The sequence below is a fragment of the Pseudopodoces humilis genome, chromosome 6 (assembly GCF_049639895.1).
Source record: "Pseudopodoces humilis isolate 2021_Gansu_Grassland_sample_001 chromosome 6, ASM4963989v1, whole genome shotgun sequence".
Classification (NCBI taxonomy): domain Eukaryota; kingdom Metazoa; phylum Chordata; class Aves; order Passeriformes; family Paridae; genus Pseudopodoces; species Pseudopodoces humilis.
In genome coordinates, this window is record NC_142205.1 from 1,949,594 (window position 1) to 1,973,408 (window position 23,815).

The following is a 23,815-nucleotide window of genomic DNA, read 5'->3' on the forward strand; positions in this document are numbered from 1 at the left end:
GTATCCCAGACCTCTCCAGGTGTATCTGATCCTCTCCAGGTGTATCCCAGACCTCTCCAGGTGTATCCCAGATCCCTCCAGGTGTATCCCAGACCTCTCCAGGTGTATCCCAGACCCCTCCAGGTGTATCCCAGACCTGTCCAGGTGTATCCCAGACCTCTCCAGGTGTATCCCAGACCTCTCCAGGTGTATCCCAGACCCCTCCAGGTGTATCCCAAACCTGTCCAGGTGTATCCCAGACCCCTCCAGGTGTATCCCAGACCTCTCCAGGTGTATCCCAGACTCCTCCAGGTGTATCCCAAACCTCTCCAGGTGTATCCCAGACCCTCCAGGTGTATCCCAGACCTGTCCAGGTGTATCCCAGACCTCTCCAGGTGTATCCCAGACCTGTCCAGGTGTATCCCAGACTCCTCCAGGTGTATCTGATCCCCTCCAGGTGTATCCCAGACCTGTCCAGGTGTATCCCAGACCTGTCCAGGTGTATCCCAGACCTCTCCAGGTGTATCCCAAACCTGTCCAGGTGTATCCCAGACCTGTCCAGGTGTATCCCAGACCTGTCCAGGTGTATCTGATCCCCTCCAGGTGTATCCCAGACCCCTCCAGGTGTATCCCAGACCCCTCCAGGTGTATCTGATCCCCTCCAGGTGTATCCCAGATCCCTCCAGGTGTATCCCAGACCCCTCCAGGTGTATCTGATCCTCTCCAGGTGTATCCCAGACCCTCCAGGTGTATCCCAAACCTGTCCAGGTGTATCTGATCCCCTCCAGGTGTATCCCAAACCCTCCAGGTGTATCCCAGACCCCTCCAGGTGTATCTGATCCCCTCCAGGTGTATCCCAGATCCCTCCAGGTGTATCCCAAACCTGTCCAGGTGTATCTGATCCCCTCCAGGTGTATCCCAAACCTGTCCGGGTGTATCCCAGATCCCTCCAGGTGTATCCCAGACCTCTCCAGGTGTATCTGATCCCCTCCAGGTGTATCCCAAACCCTCCAGGTGTATCCCAAACCCTCCAGGTGTATCCCAGACCTCTCCAGGTATATCTGATCCCCTCCAGGTGTATCCCAGACCCTCCAGGTGTATCCCAGACCCCTCCAGGTGTATCTGATCCCCTCCAGGTGTATCCCAGACCCCTCCAGGTGTATCCCAGACCTCTCCAGGTGTATCCCAGATCCCTCCAGGTGTATCCCAAACCTCTCCAGGTGTATCTGATCCCCTCCAGGTGTATCCCAAACCTTTCCCAGGTGTATCCCAGACCTCTCCAGGTGTATCCCAGACCTGTCCAGGTGTATCCCAAACCTCTCCAGGTGTATCCCAAACCTCTCCAGGTGTATCCCAGACCCTCCAGGTGTATCCCAGATCCCTCCAGGTGTATCTGATCCTCTCCAGGTGTATCCCAGACCCCTCCAGGTGTATCCCAGACCCCTCCAGGTGTATCTGATCCCCTCCAGGTGTATCCCAGACCTCTCCAGGTGTATCCCAGACCTCTCCAGGTGTATCCCAAACCCTCCAGGTGTATCCCAGATCCCTCCAGGTGTATCCCAGACCTCTCCAGGTGTATCCCAAACCTGTCCAGGTGTATCCCAGACCTCTCCAGGTGTATCCCAAACCTGTCCAGGTGTATCCCAGACCTCTCCAGGTGTATCCCAGACCCCTCCAGGTGTATCCCAGACCTGTCCAGGTGTATCCCAGACCTCTCCAGGTGTATCCCAGACCCCTCCAGGTGTATCCCAGACCTCTCCAGGTGTATCCCAGACCTCTCCAGGTGTATCCCAGACCTCTCCAGGTGTATCCCAAACCTCTCCAGGTGTATCCCAGACCCCTCCAGGTGTATCCCAGACCTCTCCAGGTGTATCCCAGACCTCTCCAGGTGTATCCCAGACCTCTCCAGGTGTATCCCAGACCTCTCCAGGTGTATCCCAGACCTCTCCAGGTGTATCTGATCCCCTCCAGGTGTATCCCAGACCTCTCCAGGTGTATCCCAGACCTCTCCAGGTGTATCCCAGACCTCTCCAGGTGTATCTCAAACCTCTCCAGGTGTATCCCAGACTCCTCTCCTCTCCCACAGGAGAAATTCTCTGACTTCAACACCGGCATCCGCTCCCCTCCCAAGCAGATGGTTTGGTGAGCTGGGGGATCCCAGGATTTGGGGTTCAGGGATTTGGGGTTCAGGGATTTGGGGGATCCCAGGATTTGGGGTTCGGGGATTTGGGGTTCAGGGATTTGGGGGATCCCAGGATTTGGGGTTCAGGGATTTGGGGTTCAGGGATTTGGGGGATCCCAGGGATTTGGGGTATCCCAGGATTTGGGGATCCCAGGATTTGGGGATTCCCTCAGGGGATCCCACAGATTTGGGATCCCAGGGATTTGGGGGTTCTCTTGGGGGGATCCCAGGGATTGGGGGTTAAGGGTTTTGGGGGATCCCAGGGTTTTGGGGGATCCCAGGGATTTGGGGATCTCAGGGATTTGGTATTCCAGGATTTGGGGGATCCCAGGGATTTGGGGGATCCCAGGATTTGGGATTCCCAGGGGTTTGGGATTCCCAGGATTTGGGATTCCCAGGGGTTTGGGATTCCCAGGGGTTTGGGATTCCCAGGGGTTTGGGATTCCCAGGATTTGGGATTCTCAGGGGTTTGGGATTCCCAGGGGTTTGGGATTCCCAGGGGTTTGGGATTCCCAGGATTTGGGATTCCCAGGGGTTTGGGATTCCCAGGGGTTTGGGATTCCCAGGATTTGGGATTCCCAGGGGTTTGGGATTCCCAGGATTTGGGATTCCCAGGATTTGGGATTCCCAGGGGTTTGAGATTCTCAGGGGTTTGGGATTCCCAGGATTTGGGATTCCCAGGATTTGGGATTCCCAGGATTTGGGATTCCCAGGGGTTTGGGATTCTCAGGGTTTGAGATTCCCAGGGGTTTGGGATTCCCAGGATTTGGGATTCCCAGGATTTGGGATTCCCAGGATTTGGGATTCTCAGGGTTTGGGATTCCCAGGGGTTTGGGATTCTCAGGGTTTGAGATTCCCAGGGGTTTGGGATTCTCAGGATTTGGGATTCTCAGGATTTGGGATCCCAGGGGTTTGGGATTCCCAGGGGTTTGGGATTCTCAGGATTTGGGATTCCCAGGATTTGGGATCCCAGGGGTTTGTCTCGGCAGGTGCACGCGGCCCCGGAGCCGGCACCGTGCCGTGGTGCTGGCCTGGGAGCGGCAGCTGATGGTGGTGGGAAATTCCTCGGAGAGCATCCGGTATCCTTCTGTTCCTGGGGGTGATCCCAGGAATTCCCTGTTCCCAGGGATGATCCCAGGAATTCCCTGTCCCCAGGGATGATCCCAGGAATTCCCTGTTCCCAGGGATGATCCCAGGAATTCCCTGTTCCCAGGGATGATCCCAGGAATTCCCTGTTCCTGGGGGTGATCCCAGGAATTCCCTGTTCCCAGGAATGATCCCAGGAATTCCCTGTTCCCAGGAATGATCCCAGGAATTCCCTGTTCCCAGGAATGATCCCAGGAATTCCCTGTTCCCAGGGGTGATCCCAGGAATTCCCTGTTCCCAGGGGTGATCCCAGGAATTCCCTGTTCCCAGGGATGATCCCAGGAATTCCCTGTTCCCAGGGGTGATCCCAGGAATTCCCTGTCCCCAGGGATGATCCCAGGAATTCCCTGTTCCCAGGGGTGATCCCAGGAATTCCAGGGATGTTCCCAGGGGTGATCCCAGGAATTCCAGGGATGTTCCCAGGGGTGATCCCAGGAATTCCAGGGATGTTCCCAGGGATGATCCCAGGAATTCCCTGTTCCCAAGGATGATCCCAGGAATTCCCTGTTCCCAGGGGTGATCCCAGGAATTCCAGGGATGTTCCCAGGGATGATCCCAGGAATTCCCTGTCCCCAAGGATGATCCCAGGAATTCCCTGTTCCCAGGGATGTTCCCAGGAATTCCCTGTCCCCAGGGATGTTCCCAGGAATTCCCTGTTCCCAGGGGTGATCCCAGGAATTCCAGGGATGTTCCCAGGGGTGATCCCAGGAATTCCAGGGATGTTCCCAGGGGTGATCCCAGGAATTCCAGGGATGTTCCCAGGGATGATCCCAGGAATTCCCTGTCCCCAAGGATGATCCCAGGAATTCCCTGTTCCCAAGGATGATCCCAGGAATTCCAGGGATGTTCCCAGCTCCTTTCCCTGTCCCGTGGGATGTTCCCAGGCCCTTCCCCATCCCGGGATTTCCCTCACTGGGTGCAGCCGTGGCTCCTTAGCCGGATCCCAGCTTTGTCCTGGATGAGGATTCCCACCTGGTGCCGGAGCTGGACGGGGTCCGGATCCTGTCCCGCTCCTCCCACGAGTTCCTGCACGAGATCCCAGGTGGGATCCCAGGAATTCCTGCCTGGGCTGCAATTCCCAGATTTCCTCCAGCTGCCCCTGGATCCCTGGGAATGCCCAAGGCCAGGCTGGAATGGATTTGGATCCATTGGGATGGTGGGAGCTGTCCCTGCTCACGGATGGGGTTGGAATTGCTGGGATTTAAGGTCCCTTCCAAAGCAAAAAAATCTGGGATTTGGGAGCCCCTCTGCTCTGGGAGAGCTGGGAATGTTCCCCTGGAGAAGGGAAAAATCCAGGGAATCCTCAGAGTCCCTAAAGGAGCTCCAGGAGAGCTGGAATTTGGGAAAGGGCTGCAGGGACAGGAGCCAGGGAATGGCTTCCACTGGGAAAGGGGAGATTGGGCTGGGATCCTGGGAAGGAATTCCCAGATTTCCTGTGGATCCCTGGGAGCGCCCAAGGCCGGGCTGGACTTTGGGGTTGGATCCAGCTGGGACGGTGGGAGCTGTTGGGGTTGGAATGGGACGGGATTCAGGATCCCTTCCCACCCCAATTCCAGGATTCCATGGAGGAATCCCAGCAGGAGAGGCCTGGCTGGGAATGGGATGGGATTTAAGATCCCGAATCCCATGATCCAGGGGATGCCGCCGGCTCCTGGCAGCTCCGCCCCCCTCACCCCCCGTTTATCCCATCCCTGCAGAAGCCAGCCAGGAGATTTTCCGGATCGCGTCCATGGCTCCGGGCGCTCTCCTCCTGGAGGCACAGAAGGAATACGAGGTGTTCCCCCATTCCCAAGGGTCCCGAGGGCCGGGATCCCGGCTTCCCAGTCCCTCCCAGTCCCTCCCAGTGCCTCCCAGTGCTTCCCAGTGCCTCCCAGTGCTTCCCAGTGCTTCCCAGTCCCTCCCGGTGCCTCCCAGTGCTTCCCAGTCCCTCCCAGTGCTTCCCAGTGCCTCCCAGTGCTTCCCAGTGCTTCCCAGTGCTTCCCAGTGCTTCCCAGTGCCTCCCAGTGCTTCCCAGTGCTTCCCAGTGCTCCTCAGTGCTTCCCAGTGCTTCCCAGTGCTTCCCAGTGCCTCCCAGTGCCTCCCAGTGCCTCCCAGTGCCTCCCAGTGCTTCCCAGCTCCTCCCAGTGCTTCCCAGTGCTTCCCAGTGCCTCCCAGTGCCTCCCAGTCCCTCCCAGTGCCTCCCAGTGCCTCCCAGTGCTTCCCAGCTCCTCCCAGTGCTTCCCAGTGCCTCCCAGTGCTTCCCAGTGCTTCCCAGTGCCTCCCAGTGCCTCCCAGTGCTTCCCAGTCCCTCCCAGTGCTTCCCAGTGCTTCCCAGTGCCTCCCAGTGCCTCCCAGTGCTTCCCAGTGCCTCCCAGTGCTTCCCAGTCCCTCCCAGTGCCTCCCAGTCCTTCCCAGTGCCTCCCAGTGCTTCCCAGTCCCTCCCAGTGCCTCCCAGTGCTTCCCAGTGCTTCCCAGTCCCTCCCAGTGCCTCCCAGTGCTTCCCAGTGCCTCCCAGTGCTTCCCAGTCCCTCCCAGTGCCTCCCAGTCCTTCCCAGTGCCTCCCAGTGCTTCCCAGTCCCTCCCAGTGCCTCCCAGTGCTTCCCAGTGCTTCCCAGTGCTTCCCAGTGCTTCCCAGTGCTTCCCAGTGCTTCCCAGTGCCTCCCAGTGCCTCCCAGTGCCTCCCAGTGCTTCCCAGTGCTTCCCAGTGCTTCCCAGTGCTTCCCAGTGCCTCCCAGTGCTTCCCAGTGCTTCCCAGTCCCTCCCAGTGCCTCCCAGTGCTTCCCAGTGCTTCCCAGTCCCTCCCAGTGCATCCCAGTGCCTCCCAGTCCCTCCCAGTGCCTCCCAGTGCTTCCCAGTGCCTCCCAGTCCCTCCCAGTGCTTCCCAGTGCTTCCCAGTGCATCCCAGTGCTTCCCAGTGCTTCCCAGTGCCTCCCGGTGCCTCCCAGTGCTTCCCAGTCCCTCCCAGTCCCTCCCAGCCCCTCCCAGCTCCGGTTTTCCCGCAGAAGCAGAGCCAGAAAGCCGACGAGTACCTGCGGGAGATCCGGGAGCAGCAGCTGCTCCCCGAGGCCGTGGGCCAGTGCATCGAGGCCGCGGGCTACGAGCACGAGCCCGACACGCAGAAATCCCTGCTGAGGGTGAGCCCGGCACCATCCCGGATCCTTCCCTGTCCCATGGAATGTTCCAGATCCTTCTTGTGTCCCATGGAATGTTCCAGATCCTTCTTGTGTCCCATGGAATGTTCCAGATCCTTCTTGTGTCCCATGGAATGTTCCAGATCCTTCCCTGTCCCATGGAATGTTCCAGATCCTTCCCTGTCCCATGGGATGTTCCAGATCCTTCCCTGTCCCACGGAATGTTCCAGATCCTTCTTGTGTCCCATGGAATGTTCCAGATCCTTCCCTGTCCCATGGAATGTTCCAGATCCTTCCCTGTCCCACGGAATGTTCCAGATCCTTCTTGTGTCCCACGGAATGTTCCAGATCCTTCCCTGTCCCACGTAATGTTCCAGATCCTTCTTGTGTCCCATGGAATGTTCCAGATCCTTCCCTGTCCCATGGAATGTTCCAGATCCTTCTTGTGTCCCATGGAATGTTCCAGATCCTTCTTGTGTCCCATGGAATGTTCCAGATCCTTCCCTGTCCCATGGAATGTTCCAGATCCTTCCCTGTCCCATGGAATGTTCCAGATCCTTCTTGTGTCCCATGGAATGTTCCAGATCCTTCTTGTGTCCCATGGAATGTTCCAGATCCTTTCCCATCCCATGGAATGTTCCAGATCCTTCCCTGTCCCATGGAATGTTCCAGATCCTTCTTGTGTCCCACGGAATGTTCCAGATCCTTCCCTGTCCCATGGAATGTTCCAGATCCTTTTCCCATCCCATGGAATGTTCCAGATCCTTCCCTGTCCCATGGAATGTTCCAGATCCTTTCCCTGTCCCATGGAATGTTCCAGATCCTTTTCCCATCCCATGGAATGTTCCAGATCCTTCTTGTGTCCCATGGAATGTTCCAGATCCTTTCCCGTCCCATGGAATGTTCCAGATCCTTTCCCGTCCCCAGGGACTCTCCCTCTCTCCAGGAGGAGGAGGAGGAGGAGGGGGGAGGCCGAAGCTGAAGGATTTTCCCTCTGCTTTTCCCGCAGGCTGCTTCCTTCGGGAAGTGTTTCCTGGACAAGTTCCCTCCGGAGAGCTTCGTGCGGATGTGCCAGGACCTGCGGGTCCTCAACGCCGTCCGCGACTACCAGATCGGGATCCCGCTCACCTTCACCCAGTATCCTCCCGGAGATCCCCCTGGAGATCTCTGCTGGAGATCCTCACGGAGATCCTCCCGGAGATCCTCACGGAGATCCTCCCGGAGATCCCTGCTGGAGATCCTCATGGAGATCCTCCTGGAGATCCTGCTGGAGATCCTCACGGAGATCCTCCTGGAGATCCTCCTGGAGGTCCCTGCTGGAGATCCCAGCTGGAGATCCTCCTGGAGATCCTCACGGAGATCCCTGCTGGAGATCCCAGCTGGAGATCCTCCTGGAGATCCTCCCGGAGATCCTCACAGAGATCCCTCCTGGAGATCCTCCTGGAGATCCTCACGGAGATCCTCCTGGAGATCCCAGCTGGAGATCCCAGCTGGAGATCCTCACGGAGATCCTCACGGAGATCCCTGCTGGAGATCCTCCTGGAGATCCTCATGGAGATCCTCCTGGAGATCCCAGCTGGAGATCCCAGCTGGAGATCCTCCTGGGGATCCTCACAGAGATCCCTCCTGGAGATCCTCCTGGAGATCCTCACGGAGATCCTCACGGAGATCCCTGCTGGAGATCCTCCTGGAGATCCTCATGGAGATCCTCATGGAGATCCCTGCTGGAGATCCCAGCTGGAGATCCTCCTGGAGATCCTCCCGGAGATCCTCATGGAGATCCCTGCTGGAGATCCTCACGGAGATCCTCCTGGAGATCCTCACAGAGATCCTCCTGGAGATCCTCACGGAGATCCTCACGGAGATCCTCCTGGAGATCCTCACGGAGATCCTCATGGAGATCCTGCTGGAGATCCCTCTGGAGATCCTCCTGGAGATCCTTACAGAGATCCTGCTGGAGATCCCAGCTGGAGATCCCTCTGGAGATCCCTGCTGGAGATCCCTGCTGGAGATCCCTGCTGGAGATCCCTGCTGGAGATCCCTCCTGGAGATCCCTGCTGGAGATCCCAGCTGGAGATCCCTCTGGAGATCCCTCCTGGAGATCCTGCTGGAGATCCCAGCTGGAGATCCCTCTGGAGATCCCTCCTGGAGATCCTGCTGGAGATCCCAGCTGGAGATCCCTCTGGAGATCCTGCTGGAGATCCCTCCTGGAGATCCTCCTGGAGATCCTGCTGGAGATCCCAGCTGGAGATCCCTCTGGAGATCCTCCCGGGGCGGGATCGGGTCCCTCTGGGGGTGTTGTGATCCCGGTTGTCCCTTGACTGTCCCCACAGATACAAGCAGCTCACCATCGAGGTGCTGCTGGACAGGTGAGGGCTCCCAAGCCTGCCCACGGCTCCCGTCCCAAATTCCCTGTCCCACATTCCCTGTCCCACATTCCCTGTCCCAAATTCCCTGTCCCAAATTCCCTGTCCCACATTCCCTGTCCCACATTCCCTGTCCCACATTCCCTGTCCCAAATTCCCTGTCCCACGTTCCCTGTCCCAAATTCCCCATCCCAAATTCTCCATCCTTCATTCTGCATCCCCCATTCCCATCCCCCATTCCCATCCCCCATCCCCCATTCTCCATCCTTCATTCCCATCCCCCATTCCCATCCCCCATTCCCATCCCCCATCCCCCATTCCCATCCCATTTTCCCATCCCCCATTCCCATCCCCCATTCCCATCCCATTCCCATCTCATTCCCATCCCCCATCCCCCATTCCCATCCCCCATCCCCCATTCCCATCCCCCATTCCCATCCCATTCCCATCCCCCATTCCCATCCCATTCCCATCCCCCATTCCCATCCCATTCCCATCCCCCATTCCCCATTCCCATCCCATTCCCATCCCATCCCATTCCCATCGCATTCCCATCCCCCATCCCCCATTCCCATCCCATTCCCATCCCCCATTCCCATCCCCCATTCCCATCCCCCATTCCCATCCCATCCCATCCCCCATCCCCCATTCCCATCCCCCATTCCCATCCCCCATTCCCATCCCCCATTCCCATCCCATTCCCATTCCCATTCCCATTCCCATCCCCCATTCCCATCCCATTCCCATCCCCCATACCCATCCCCCATTCCCCTCCCATTCCCCTCCCCCAATCCCATCCCCCATTCCCATCCCCCATTCCCATCCCATTCCCATCCCATTCCCATCCCCCATTCCCATCCCATTCCCATCCCATCCATCCCATTCCCATCCCATTCCCATCCCATCCCATCCCATTCCCATCCCATCCATCCCATCCCCATCCCCATCCCCCATTCCCATCCCATTCCCATCCCCATTCCCATTCCATCCCATTCCCATCCCATTCCCATCCCATTCCCATCCCCCATTCCCATCCCATTCCCATTCCCATCCCCCATTCCCATCCCCCATTCCCATCCCATTCCCATTCCCATTCCCATCCCCCATTCCCATCCCATTCCCGTATCCAGGGGCTGAGCAGCTCCAAGCCCTTGGGATCCTCCCAAACCCAACCCAGCTCCAACTCCTTGTGCCCCACAGTGTCCCCTGTGTCCCCTGTCCCCCCTGTGTCCCCTGTCCCCACAGTGTCCCCTGTCCCCCCAGTGTCCCCTGTCCCCACAGTGTCCCCTGTGTCCCCTGTCCCCCACAGTGTCCCCTGTGTCCCCTGTCCCCCCAGTGTCCCCTGTCCCCCCTGTGTCCCCTGTCCCCCCAGTGTCCCCTGTCCCCCCTGTGTCCCCTGTCCCCACAGTGTCCCCTGTCCCCCACAGTGTCCCCTGTCCCCCCAGTGTCCCCCACAGTGTCCCCTGTCCCCCCTGTGTCCCCTGTCCCCCCTGTGTCCCCTGTCCCCACAGTGTCCCCTGTCCCCCACAGTGTCCCCTGTCCCCACAGTGTCCCCTGTCCCCCCTGTGTCCCCTGTCCCCCCAGTGTCCCCTGTCCCCACAGTGTCCCCTGTGTCCCCTGTCCCCACAGTGTCCCCTGTCCCCCCTGTGTCCCCTGTCCCCCCTGTGTCCCCTGTCCCCACAGTGTGAACCCTGTCCCCACAGTGTCCCCTGTCCCCCCTGTGTCCCCTGTCCCCTCTGGTGTCCCCCTGTCCCCCCTGGGTCCCACTGTCCTCTCTGTGTGACTGTGACCCTCCAGTGTGTCCCCTGTCCCCTCCATGTCCCCCTGACCCTCGCTGTCCCCTCTGTCCCCTCCATGTCCCCTTTGTCCCCTCCATGTCCCCTGACCCCTCCGTGACCCCTGACCTCTCCATGTCCCCTCTGTCCCCCCTGACCCGCTGTCCCCTCTGTCCCTGACCCCTCCATGTCCCCCCTGACCCCGCTGTCCCCTCTGTCCTGTGACCCGCTGTCCCCTCTGTCCCCTGACCCGCTGTCCCCTCTGTCCCCTGACCCGCTGTCCCCTCTGTCCCCTGACCCCGCTGTCCCCTCTGTCCCCTGACCCGCTGTCCCCTCTGTCCCTGACCCCTCCATGTCCCCCGTGACCCCGCTGTCCCCTCTGTCCCCTGACCCCGCTGTCCCCTCTGTCCGTGTCCCCAGGCTGGTCCTGCGCCGCCTGTACCCGCTGGCCATCCGCATCTGTGACTTCCTGCGGCTCCCGGCCATGCAGGGCGTCAGCCGCATCCTGGCACACTGGGCCTGCTACAAGGTGACACCTGGGGACATGGGGACATGGGGACACCTGGGGACAGCTGGGGACAGCTGGGGATATCTGGGGATACACCTGGGGACACCTGGGGACAGCTGGGGACACACCTGGGGACAGCTGGGGACAGCTGGGGATACACCTAGGGACAGCTGGGGACACCTGGGGATACACCTGGGGATATCTGGGGATACACCTGGGGACACAGCTCGGGACAGCTGGGGACACTCCTGGGGACACTCCTGGGGACACCTGGGGACAGCTGGGGACACCTGGGGATACACCTGGGGACAGCTGGGGACACCTGGGGACACTCGGGGACCCCTGGGGACACTCGGGGACACTCTGGCTGTCCCCTCAGGTGCAGCAGAAGGACAAGTCGGACGAGGAGGTGGCCCAGGCCATCAACCTCAAGCTGGGGGACGCGGCCGGGATCTCCTACTCGGACATCGCCACACGCGCCCACGACTGCGGCCGCGCAGAGCTGGCCATCAAGGTGGGGACACGGGGTGACACGGGGTGACACGGGCTGGCCATCAAGGTGGGGACACGGGGTGACACGGGGTGACACGGGCTGGCCATCAAGGTGGGGACAGCAGGACGGGGGGGGGTGACAGCAGGACAGGGGGTGACACAGCGGGCTGGCCCCGGTGACAGCAGGAGGGGAGGTGACAGGAGCACAGGGGGGTGACACTGCCAGCCCCGGGTGACAGGAGCACAGGGGGGTGACACTGCCAGCCCCGGGTGACAGGAGCACAGGGGGGTGACACTGCCAGCCCCGGGTGACAGGAGCACAGGGGGGTGACACTGCCAGCCCCGGGTGACACAGCCAGCCCCGGTGACAGGAGCACAGGGAGGTGACACATCAGGACAGGGGGTGACACTGCCAGCCCCAGGTGACACAGCCAGCCCCAGTGACAGCAGCACAGGGAGGTGACACTGCCAGCCCTGGTGACAGCAGCACAGGGGGGTGACAGGGCCAGCCCCAGTGACAGCAGCACAGGGAGGTGACACTGCCAGCCCTGGTGACAGCAGCACAGGGGGGTGACAAGGCCAGCCCCAGTGACAGCAGCACAGGGGGGTGACACAGCCAGCCCCAGGTGACACAGCCAGCCCCGGTGACAGCAGCACAGGGAGGTGACACAGCCAGCCCTTGTGACAGCAGCACAGGGAGGTGACAGGAGCACAGGGAAGTGACACTGCCAGCCCCGGTGACAGCAGCACAGGGGGGTGACAGGGCCAGCCCCGGTGACAGCAGCACAGGGAGGTGACATTGCCAGCCCCAGTGACAGCAGCACAGGGAGGTGACACTGCCAGCCCTGGTGACAGCAGCACAGGGAGGTGACATTGCCAGCCCTGGCGACAGCAGCACAGGGAGGTGACACTGCCAGCCCTGGTGACAGCAGCACAGGGAGGTGACAGCAGGACAGGGAGCTGACGGGAGGACAGAGAGCTGACACAGCCAGCCCCGGTGACAGCAGCACAGGGGGGTGACAGGGCCAGCCCCGGTGCCAGACCCGGTGACAGCCCCGGTGCCAGACCCGGTGCCAGCCCCGGTGACAGCCCCAGTGCCAGCCCCGGTGACAGCCCCGGTGACAGCCCCGGTGACAGCCCCGGTGACAGCCGTGTCCCCGCAGCTGCTGGAGTACGAGCCCCGCTCCGGGGAGCAGGTGCCGCTGCTGCTGAAAATGAAACGCAGCAAACTGGCCCTGGGCAAAGCCATCGAGAGCGGGGACACCGACCTGGGTGAGGGGACAGCGGGGACACCGCGGGATGGGGAACTGGGAACGGGCTGGGGGAACTGGGAACGGGCTGGGGGAACTGGGAATGGGCTGGGGGAACTGGGAACGGGCTGGGGGAACTGGGAATGTTCTGGGGGAACTGGGAATGGTCTGGGGGAACTGGCAACGGGCTGGGGAAACTGTGGTCGTGCTGGGGGAACTGGGAATGATCTGGGGGAACTGGGAATGAGCTGGGGGAACTGGGAATGCTCTGGGAGTAATGGGAATGGGCTGGGGGAACTGGGAAGGGGCTGGGGGAACTGGGAACGGGCTGGGGGAACTGGGAATGGGCTGGGGAACTGGGAATGGGCTGGGGGATGGGCTGGGGGAACTGGGAATGATCTGGGGGAACTGGGAACGGGCTGGGGGAACTGGGAATGATCTGGGGGAACTGGGAACGGGCTGGGGAACTGGGAATGGGCTGGGGGAACTGGGAATGGGCTGGGGGAACTGGGAATGGGCTGGGGGGACTGGGAATGAGCTGGGGGAACTGGGAACGGGCTGGGGGAACTGGGAATGAGCTGAGGGAACTGGGAACGGGCTGGGGGAACTGGGAATGAGCTGGGGGAACTGGGAATGAGCTGGGGGAACTGGGAATGAGCTGGGGGAACTGGGAGCGGGCTGGGGGAACTGGGAATGAGCTGGGGGAACTGGGAATGGGCTGGGGGAACTGGGAACGGGCTGGGGGAACTGGGAACGGGCTGGGGGAACTGGGAATGAGCTGGGGGAACTGGGAATGAGCTGGGGGAACTGGGAATGGGCTGGGGGAACTGGGAATGGGATGGGGGAACTGGGAATGGGCTGGGGGAACTGGGAATGGGCTGGGGGAACTGGGAATGGGCTGGGGGAACTGGGAAAGGGCTGGCGGGACTGCGAATAGGCTGGGTGAACTGGGAGTGATCTGGGGGCACTGGGAGTGGGCTGGGGGAACTGGGAATGATCTGGGGGAACTGGGAATGATCTGGGGGAACTGGGAATGGGCTGGGGGAATGATCTGGGGGAACTGGGAATGGGCTGGGGGAACTGGGAATGGGCTGGGGGAACTGGGAACGGGCTGGGGGAACTGGGAATGATCTGGGGGAACTGGGAATGGGCTGGGGGAACTGGGAATGGGCTGGGGGAACTGGGAATGATCTGGGGGAACTGGGAATGATCTGGGGGAACTGGGAATGATCTGGGGGAACTGGGAATGGGCTGGGGGAACTGGGAATGGTCTGGGGGAACTGGGAATGATCTGGGGGAACTGGGAATGGGCTGGGGGAACTGGGAATGGGCTGGGGGAACTGGGAACGGGCTGGGGGAACTGGGAATGGGCTGGGGGAACTGGGAATGGGCTGGGGGAACTGGGAACGGGCTGGGGGAACTGGGAATGGGCTGGGGGAACTGGGAATGGGCTGGGGGAGCTGGGAATGGGCTGGGGGAACTGGGAACGGGCTGGGGGAACTGGGAATGATCTGGGGGAACTGGGAATGGGCTGGGGGAACTGGGAATGGGCTGGGGGAACTGGGAATGATCTGGGGGAATGATCTGGGGGAACTGGGAATGAGCTGGGGGAACTGGGAATGATCTGGGGGAACTGGGAATGATCTGGGGGAACTGGGAATGAGCTGGGGGAACTGGGAATGATCTGGGGGAACTGGGAATGATCTGGGGGAACTGGGAATGATCTGGGGGAACTGGGAATGGGCTGGGGGAACTGGGAATGGGCTGGGGGAACTGGGAATGGGCTGGGATCTGGGGGATCCCCTGGGAATGTTCTGGGGTCTGGGGGAGATCCTGGAATGTTCTGGGGGCTGGGGGAACCCCTTGTCCCTGTCCCAAATGTCCCTGTTGCCGTCCCCACTGATGTCCCCATGTCCCCCTGATGTCCCCAATGTCCCCTCTGCTGTCCCAGTTTACACCGTGGTGCTGCACCTCAAGAACGAGCTCAACCGCGGCACTTTCTTCATGACCCTGCAGAACCAGCCCGTGGCCCTCAGCCTGTACCGCCAGGTGGGGCACCCCAAAATCCTCCTGGGCACCCCAAAAACGTCCTCAGCACCCCAAAAACTGCCTGGGCACCCCAAAAACGTCCTCAGCACCCCAAAAACTGCCTGGGCACCCCAAAAACGTCCTCAGCACCCCAAAATCCTCCTGGGCACCCCAAAAACGTCCTCAGCACCCCAAAATCCTCCTGGGCACCCCAAAAACGTCCTCAGCACCCCAAAATCCTCCTGGGCACCCCAAAAATATCCTCAGCCTGTACTGCCAGGTGGGGCACCCCAAAATCCTCCTGGGCACCCCAAAAACATCCTCAGCACCCAAAATCCTCCTGGGCACCCCAAAAACATCCTCAGCACCCCAAAATCCTCCTGGGCACCCCAAAAACGTCCTCAGCACCCCAAAAACTGCCTGGGCACCCCAAAAACATCCTCAGCACCCCAAAAACATCCTCAGCCTGTACCGCCAGGTGGGGCACCCCAAAATCCTCCTGGGCACCCCAAAAACGTCCTCAGCACCCCAAAATTCTGCCTGGGCCCCCCAGAAACCCTCCTGGGACCCCAAAACACATCCTCAGCACCCCAAAACCCTCCTGGGCACCCCAAAAACATCCTCAGCACCCCAAAAACCCGCCTGGGAACTCCATTATCCTCCTGGGAACCCCAAAACCCTCCTGAGCCCCCCAAAACCCATTGAGCACCCCAAAAAAACCCTGAACTCTCAAAAATCCCCCCAAAACCCCCATGAGCCCCCCAAAATCTTCCCAAAAACCCTTCTGATCCCCCAAAACCCCCCTGAGCCCCACAAAATCTTCCCAAAAACCCTTCTGAGCCCCCCAAAAACCCCCTGAGCACCCCAAAAAAAAAAAACCCTGAGACCCCAAAATCGCCCCCCAAAAAACTTGAGGCCCCCAAAATCCCCTCTGAGCCCCCCAAAATCCCCCCCAAAAACCCCCATGAGCCCCCTAAAATCCCCCCCAAAACCCTCCTGACCCCCCCAAAAACACCCTGAGCCCCCTAAAATCCCCCCCAAAACCCTCCTGACCCCCCCAAAAACACCCTGAGCCCCCTAAAATCCCCCCCAAAACCCTTCTGAGCCCCCCAAAAACCCCCTGAGCCCCCCAAAATCTTCCCAAAAACCCTCCTGATCCCCCAAAACCCCCCCAGCCCCCCAAAATCCCCCCCAAAACCCTTCTGAGCCCCCAAAAAACCCCCTGAGCCCCCCAAAATCTTCCCAGAAACCCTCCTGATCCCCCAAAACCCCCATGAGCCCCCCCAAAATCCCCCAAAAACCCTCCTGATCCCCCAAAAACCCCCTGAGCCCCCCAAAATCTTCCCAAAAACCCCCATGAGCACCCCAAAAACCCCCTGAGCACCCCAAAATCTTCCCAAAAACCCTCCTGATCCCCCAAAACCCCCATGAGCCCCCCCAAAATCCCCCCAAAAAACCCTTCTGAGCCCCCCAAAAACCCCGAGCACCCCAAAAAAAAAACCCCTGAGACCCCAAAATCGCCCCCCAAAAAACTTGAGGCCCCCAAAATCCCCTCTGAGCCCCCCAAAATCCCCCCCAAAAACCCCCATGAGCCCCCCAAAATCCCCCCAAAAACCCTCCTGATCCCCCAAAACCCCCATGAGCCCCCCAAAATCTTCCCAAAAACCCCCATGAGCACCCCAAAAAACCCCCTGAGCCCCCCAAAATCTTCCCAAAAACCCTCCTGATCACCCAAAACCCCCATGAGCCCCCCCAAAATCCCCCCAAAAACCCTTCTGAGCCCCCCAAAAACCCCCTGAGCCCCCCAAAATCCCCCCAAAAACCCCCATGAGCACCCCAAAAACCCCCTGAGCCCCCCAAAATCCCCCCAAAAACCCTCCTGATCCCCCAAAACCCCCCGAGCCCCCCCTGAGTTCCCGAATTGCCGGATTCCGGCGCAGTTCTGCCGGCACCAGGAGCGGGAGACGCTGAAGGATTTGTACAACCAGGACGACAACCACCAGGAGCTGGGCAACTTCCACGTGCACTCCGCCTACTGCGAGAGGGTCAGCAGCGGGAACAACGGGAACAACAGCGGGAATAACAGCGGGAATAACGGGAATAATGGGAATAACAGCGGGAAAAACAACGGGAATAACAGCGGGAATAACGGGAATAACAGCGGGAATAACAACGGGAATAACAACGGGAATAACGGGAATAACAATGGGAATAACAACGGGAATAACGGGAATAACAGCGGGAATAACGGGAATAACAGCGGGAATAACAACGGGAATAACAGCGGGAATAACGGGAATAACAATGGGAATAACAACGGGAATAACGGGAATAACAACGGGAATAACGGGAATAACAGCGGGAATAACAACGGGAATAACAGCGGGAATAACGGGAATAACAACGGGAATAACAACGGGAATAACGGGAATAACAACGGGAATAACAACGGGAATAACAATGGGAATAACAATGGGAATAACAACGGGAATAACAACGGGAATAACAATGGGAATAACGGGAATAACGGGAATAACAGCGGGAATAACAGCGGGAATAACGGGAATAACAACGGGAATAACAACGGGAATAACGGGAATAACAACGGGAATAACAGCGGGAATAACAACGGGAATAACAACGGGAATAACGGGAATAACGGGAATAACGGGAATAACAACGGGAATAACAATGGGAATAACAACGGGAATAACAACGGGAATAACGGGAATAACGGGAATAACAACGGGAATAACAACGGGAATAACAATGGGAATAACAGCGGGAATAACGGGAATAACAGGATCCAACAGGAATAACGGGATCCAACGGGATCCAACGGGAATAACGGGAATAACGGGAATTCCGGGATCCTACGGGAATTCTGGGATCCAACGGGAATTCCAGGATCCAGCGGGATGGGGGAATACAGGGATTGGGATGGGGGGAATTCCGGGATCGGGATGGGGGGATTGGGATGGATTGGGGGAATTTTGGGATCAGGACTGGGATTGGGATGGGGGGAATTCTGGGGGAATTCTGGGATTGGGATGGTGGAAATTCCGGGATTGGGATGGGGGGATCAGGATGGACTGGGGGGAATTCCAGGATCGAGAATCCCGATATTGGGATTGGGATGGATTGGGGGAATTTTGGGATTGGGATGGGGGAATTCTGGGATTGGGATGGATTGGGGGAAATTCCGGAATTGGGATGGAGAGAATTGCAGAATTAGGATGGAGGAAGTTCTGGGATTGGGATGGGGAGAATTCCAGGGGAATTTTGGGATTGGGATGGGGGGAATTCTGGAGGAATTCCAGTATTGGGATGGAGGGAATTCTGGGATTGGGATGGGAGGAATTCTGGGATTGGGATGGGAGGAATTCTGGGATTGGGATGGGAGGAATTCTGGGATTGGGACGGGAGGAATTCTGGGATTGGGATGTATAGGGGGAATTCCCAGATTGGAATAGGAGGAATACGGGGATTGGGATTCCAGGATTGGGATGGGGGGAATTTCGGGATTGGGATGGCGGAACGGCAGGGAGCTGCCACAGGGCGGGGAAAAGTCCAGGAGAAGGATTTCCATCCTTGTCTGGGTGGGAATGGGGGATCTGGATTTGGGAATGGGGGATCGGGATTTGGGAATGGGGGATTGGGATTTGGGAATGGGGGATCTGGATTTGGGAATGGGGGATTTGGATCTGGGAATGGGAATGGGGGATCTGGGAATGGGGGATCGGGATCTGGGAATGGGGGATCGGGATTTGGGAATGGGGGATCGGGATCTGGGAACGGGGGAGCGGGATGCGGGAATGGGGGATCGGGATTTGGGAATGGGGGATTGGGATTTGGGAATGGGAATGGGGGATCTGGGAATGGGGGATTGGGATTTGGGAATGGGGGATTGGGATTTGGGAATGGGAATGGGGGATCTGGGAATGGGGGATCGGGATTTGGGAATGGGGGATTGGGATTTGGGAATGGGGGATCTGGATTTGGGAATGGGGGATTGGGATTTGGGAATGGGGGATTGGGATTTGGGAATGGGGGATCTGGATTTGGGAATGGGGGATTGGGATTTGGGAATGGGGGATCTGGATTTGGGAATGGGGGATCTGGATTTGAGAATTGGGCACTTCCCAGTTTGCACCCCAGGGCTGTGGGGGACCCTGCCCATCCCATGCCGTGTGTGCCAGGGGGTCGGGATCTATCCAGGGGGTCGGGATCTATCCAGGGGGTCAGGATCTATCCAGGGATCCCAGCCAGGGAATGACATGTCTGTGTCCATCCCGTGTCCATCCCGTGTCCGTGTGTCCATCCCGTGTCCGTGTGTCCATCCCGTGTCCGTGTGTCCATCCCGTGTCCGTGTGTCCATCCCGTGTCCGTGTGTCCATCCCGTGTCCGTCCCGTGTCCGTGTGTCCATCCCGTGTCCGTGTCCGTTCCGTGTCCGTGTCCATCCCGTGTCCGTGTCCATCCCGTGTCCATGTCCATCCCATGTCCGTGTCCATCCCGTGTCCGTGTCCATCCCGTGTCCGTGTCCGTTCCGTGTCCGTGTCCGTTCCGTGTCCGTGTCCATGTCCATCCCGTGTCCGTTCCGTGTCCGTGTCCATCCTGTGTCCGTGTCCGTTCCGTGTCCGTGTCCGTTCCGTGTCCGTGTCCGTTCCGTGTCCGTGTCCATCCTGTGTCCGTGTCCATCCCGTGTCCGTGTCCATCCCGTGTCCATGTCCATCCCGTGTCCGTGTCCATCCCGTGTCCGTGTCCATCCCGTGTCCGTGTCCATCCCATGTCCGTGTCCATCCTGTGTCCGTGTCCATCCCGTGTCCATGTCCATCCCGTGTCCGTGTCCATCCTGTGTCCGTGTCCATCCCGTGTCCGTGTCCATCCCGTGTCCGTGTCCATCCCGTGTCCGTGTCCATCCCGTGTCCGTGTCCGTGTCCATCCCGTGTCCGTGTCCATCCCGTGTCCGTGTCCATCCCGTGTCCGTGTCCGTTCCGTGTCCGTGTCCGTTCCGTGTCCGTGTCCGTTCCGTGTCCGTGTCCATCCCGTGTCCGTTCCGTGTCCGTGTCCATCCCGTGTCCGTGTCCGTTCCGTGTCCGTGTCCATCCCGTGTCCATCCCGTGTCCGTGTCCATCCCGTGTCCGTGTCCGTTCCGTGTCCGTGTCCGTTCCCAGCGGATCGAGGGCCGCGTGGCCGCTCTGCAGAACGCCCTGGACGAGTTCTACAAGGCCAAGAACGACTTCGCTGCCAAGGTGAGCAAGGGGACATCGGGGACATGGGGGACACCAGGGACACGGGGACACCAGGGACATGGGGACACATGGGGACACCAGGGACACCGGGGATATGGGGACATGGGGGACACTGGGGACATGGGGGACACCAGGGACACCAAGGGACAAGGTCACGTATCCCTGCCCTGGGGACAAGGCTGGGTGGCTGTCCAGGGGCATGGCTGGGATGGGGACATCGGGGATGGGACAGGGCTGGGATGGGGACACTGAGGCTGGGATGGGGACATTGGGGCTGGGATGGGGACACTGGGACTGGGATGGGGACATTGGGGCTGGGATGGGGACATGGAGCTGGGATGGGGACACTGGGACTGGGATGGGGACACTGAGGCTGGGATGGGGACATTGGGGCTGGGATGGGGACATTGGGGCTGGGATGGGGACACTGGGACTGGGATGGGGACATTGGGGCTGGGATGGGGACATTGGGGCTGGGATGGGGACATCGGGGCTGGGATGGGGACATGGAGCTGGGATGGGGACATTGGGGCTGGGATGGGGACATTGAGGAGCTGTCCCCGTGTCCCAGGCCACCGAGGAGCAGATCAAGCTGCTGCGGCTGCAGCGGCACCTGCAGGAGGAGCTGGACAAGCCGTACCTGGAGCTGTCCCTGCACGACACCGTGTCCACCCTCATCCTGGACGGGCACCACAAGCGCGCCGAGCAGCTCTGCCGCGACTTCAGGATCCCGGACAAGAGGTGGGGCTGGCTCCGGGGGTTCTGGGGGGTTCTGGGGGCTCCTGGGGGGCTCCGGGACCTGCCCTGACCCCCCGACCCCAGGTACTGGTGGCTGAAGATCAACGCCCTGGCCACACGCGGGGACTGGGAGGAGGTGGAGAAGTTCTCCAAGAGCAAGAAGTCGCCCATCGGGTACCTGGTGAGAGCTGGGGCTGCTGAGGGGGGCAGCGGTCACCCCCTGGCTGTGCTCCTTCACCTTCCTCACAATGCCAGCTCCACCCTCCTCTTCCTCCAGCTCCACCCTCCTCTTCCTCCAGCTCCACCATCCTCTTCCTCCTTCTCCAGCTCCATCATCCTCTTTCTCCAGCTCCACCCTCCTCTTCCTCCTTCTCCAGCTCCACCATCCTCTTCCTCCTTCTCCAGCTCCATCATCCTCTTTCTCCTTCTCCAGCTCCATCATCCTCTTCCTCCAGCTCCACCATCCTCTTCCTCCAGCTCCACCATCCTCTTCTTCCAGCTCCACCCTCCTCTTCCTCCTTCTCCAGCTCCACCCTCCTCTTCCTCCTTCTCCAGCTCCACCATCCTCTTCCTCCTTCTCCAGCTCCATCATCCTCTTCCTCCAGCTCCACCCTCCTCTTCCTCCTTCTCCAGCTCCACCATGCTGCTCCTCCTTCTCCAGCTCCATCATCCTCTTCCTCCAGCTCCACCCTCCTCTTCCTCCTTCTCCAGCTCCACCATGCTGCTCCTCCTTCTCCAGCTCCACCCTCCTCTTCCTCCTTCTCCAGCTCCATCCTCCTCTTCCTCCTTCTCCAGTTCTCCCATCCTCTTCCTCCCAATTCCAGCTCCACCCTCCTCTTCCTCTTCCTCCAGCTCCACCATCCTCGTCCTCCAGCTCCACCCTCCTCTTCCTCCTTCTCCAGCCCCACCCTCCTCTTCCTCCCCTCTCCCTGCCCTTCCTCACCTCTCCCCGCCCTTCCTCACCTCTCCCCACTCTTCCTCGCGCCCCCAGCCCTTCGTGGAGGTGGCGGTGAAGCACCACAACCGCTACGAGGCCAGGAAATACGCGCCCCGCGTGCCCCCCGAGCAGCGCGTCAAGGCCTTCGTCCTCGTGGGGTGCGTCCTGGGGACACCGGGGGACACCGAGGGGACACTGAGGGGACACCAGGGGACACAGGGGGACACCCAGGGGACACCGGGGGACACTGAGGGGACACCGGGGGACACCCAGGGGACACCGGGGGACACCGGGGGACACTGAGGGGACACCGGGGGACACTGGGGGACAACAAGGGGACACTGAGGGGACACCAGGGGACACAGGGGGACACCGGGGGACACTGAGGGACAACAAGGGGACACCGAGGTGACACCGGGGGACACCCAGGGGACACCAAGGGGACACTGAGGGGACACCGGGGGACACCGGGGGACACCCAGGGGACACCGGGGGACACTGAGGAGACACTGGGGGACACAGGGGGACACTGGGGGACAAGGGGACACCGAGGGGACACCGGGGGACACCAAGGGACACTGGGGGACACCGAGGGTACACTGAGGGGACACTGAGGGGACACTGGGGGACACCAAGGGGACACTGAGGGACACCAGGGGGACACCAGGGGACATTGAAGGACACCAGGGGACACCGGGGGACACGGAGGGGACACAGAGGGACACCGGGGGACACAGAGGGACACCGGGGGACACCCAGGGGACACCGGGGGACACTGGGGGACACCAGGATGTGGGAACGCGCAGCTGGAGTTCCCCGGAGCGGGGATTTGGGGCGGTGAGAGCCCCCACGGGAGGCGCTGGGAGCCTGGGGGTGTCCGTGGTGTCCCCAGGGTGTCCCCAGGGTGTCCCCAAATGTCTCGGTGGCGTCGGCAGGGACCTGGAGCAGGCGGCCGAGGCGGCCATCGAGCGCAGGAACGAGGCCGAGATGAGCCTGGTGCTGGCGCGGTGCTCGGCCGCAACCGACGGCGCCGTGGCCGAGAAACTCAACCGGGCACGGGCACAGCTCCTCAAAAAGTGACCCCAAATCTCTGGGGACACCCCCGGGACACACCTGGGGACACCTGTGGGACATCTCTGGGACATCTCTGGGACATCTCTGGGGACACCCCTGGGGACACCCCTGGGGACACACCTGGGACATCTCCGGGACATCTCTGGGACATCTCTGGGACATCCCTGGGGACACCCCTGGGACACACCTGGGGACACCCCTGGGACACCCCCGGGACATCTCTGGGGACACCCCTGGGACACCCCTGGGGACACCTGGGGACACCCCTGGGACACACCTGGGACACCCCTGGGACACCCCTGGGGACACCTGTGGGACACCCCTGGGACATCCCTGGGACATCTCTGGGACACCCCTGGGGACACACCTGGGACACCCCTGGGACACCCCTGGGACACCCCCGGGACACCCCCGGGACACCCCTGGGGACACCGCGGTCCCCTCCCTCCTCGTGCAATAAAGAGCAGAGCTCCGGGTCCGGTGTCACCAAGGAGGGGATTTGGGGACATGGGGTGGGGTGGGAGGGGACACTCGGGGACACCCCGGGGTGGGAGGGGACACTCAGGGACACCCCGGGGTCATGCTTGGAAGGGGAGGTCACTGGGGTCACCAAGGGTCACTTGGGAGGACATCGAGGGTCCCTGGGGGACATTGGGGGGGTCCATGGGGGGACATTGGGGTGACACTGGGGGGGTCCCTGGGGGACATTGGGGGGGTCCCTGGGGGACATTGGGGTGACACTGGGGGTCCCTGGGGTGACATTGGGGTGACACTGGGGGTCCCTGGGGGGACATTGGGGTGACACTGGGGGTCCATGGGGTGACACTGGGGGTCCCTGGGGTGACATTGGGGTGACACTGGGGGGGTCCCTGGGGGACATTGGGGGGGTCCCTGGGGGACATTGGGGTGACACTGGGGGTCCATGGGGTGACACTGGGGGTCCCTGGGGGACATTGGGGGGGTCCCTGGGGGACATT

At 60.5% G+C, this 23,815-nt stretch overlaps 1 protein-coding gene across 1 annotated transcript in view; it reads left to right on the forward strand.

Annotated features, from left to right (window-relative positions):
• Positions 1 to 23,314, forward strand: part of VPS16 (VPS16 core subunit of CORVET and HOPS complexes) — a 40,188-nt gene extending 16,874 nt beyond the window's left edge. Inside the window, exons 8-24 of the mRNA XM_088056172.1 lie at positions 2,066 to 2,121; positions 3,151 to 3,240; positions 4,255 to 4,349; positions 5,005 to 5,081; positions 6,289 to 6,420; positions 7,427 to 7,554; positions 8,751 to 8,786; positions 10,979 to 11,087; positions 11,446 to 11,580; positions 12,722 to 12,830; positions 14,760 to 14,857; positions 16,777 to 16,881; positions 20,012 to 20,089; positions 20,661 to 20,830; positions 20,912 to 21,008; positions 21,819 to 21,922; positions 22,700 to 23,314. Coding sequence (XP_087912298.1) covers positions 2,066 to 2,121; positions 3,151 to 3,240; positions 4,255 to 4,349; positions 5,005 to 5,081; positions 6,289 to 6,420; positions 7,427 to 7,554; positions 8,751 to 8,786; positions 10,979 to 11,087; positions 11,446 to 11,580; positions 12,722 to 12,830; positions 14,760 to 14,857; positions 16,777 to 16,881; positions 20,012 to 20,089; positions 20,661 to 20,830; positions 20,912 to 21,008; positions 21,819 to 21,922; positions 22,700 to 22,844 — 1,764 coding nt within the window. The 3' untranslated portion in view covers positions 22,845 to 23,314. The remainder of the gene's footprint in view (positions 1 to 2,065; positions 2,122 to 3,150; positions 3,241 to 4,254; positions 4,350 to 5,004; positions 5,082 to 6,288; positions 6,421 to 7,426; positions 7,555 to 8,750; positions 8,787 to 10,978; positions 11,088 to 11,445; positions 11,581 to 12,721; positions 12,831 to 14,759; positions 14,858 to 16,776; positions 16,882 to 20,011; positions 20,090 to 20,660; positions 20,831 to 20,911; positions 21,009 to 21,818; positions 21,923 to 22,699) is intronic.
• The last annotated feature ends 501 nt before the right edge of the window (positions 23,315 to 23,815 follow it).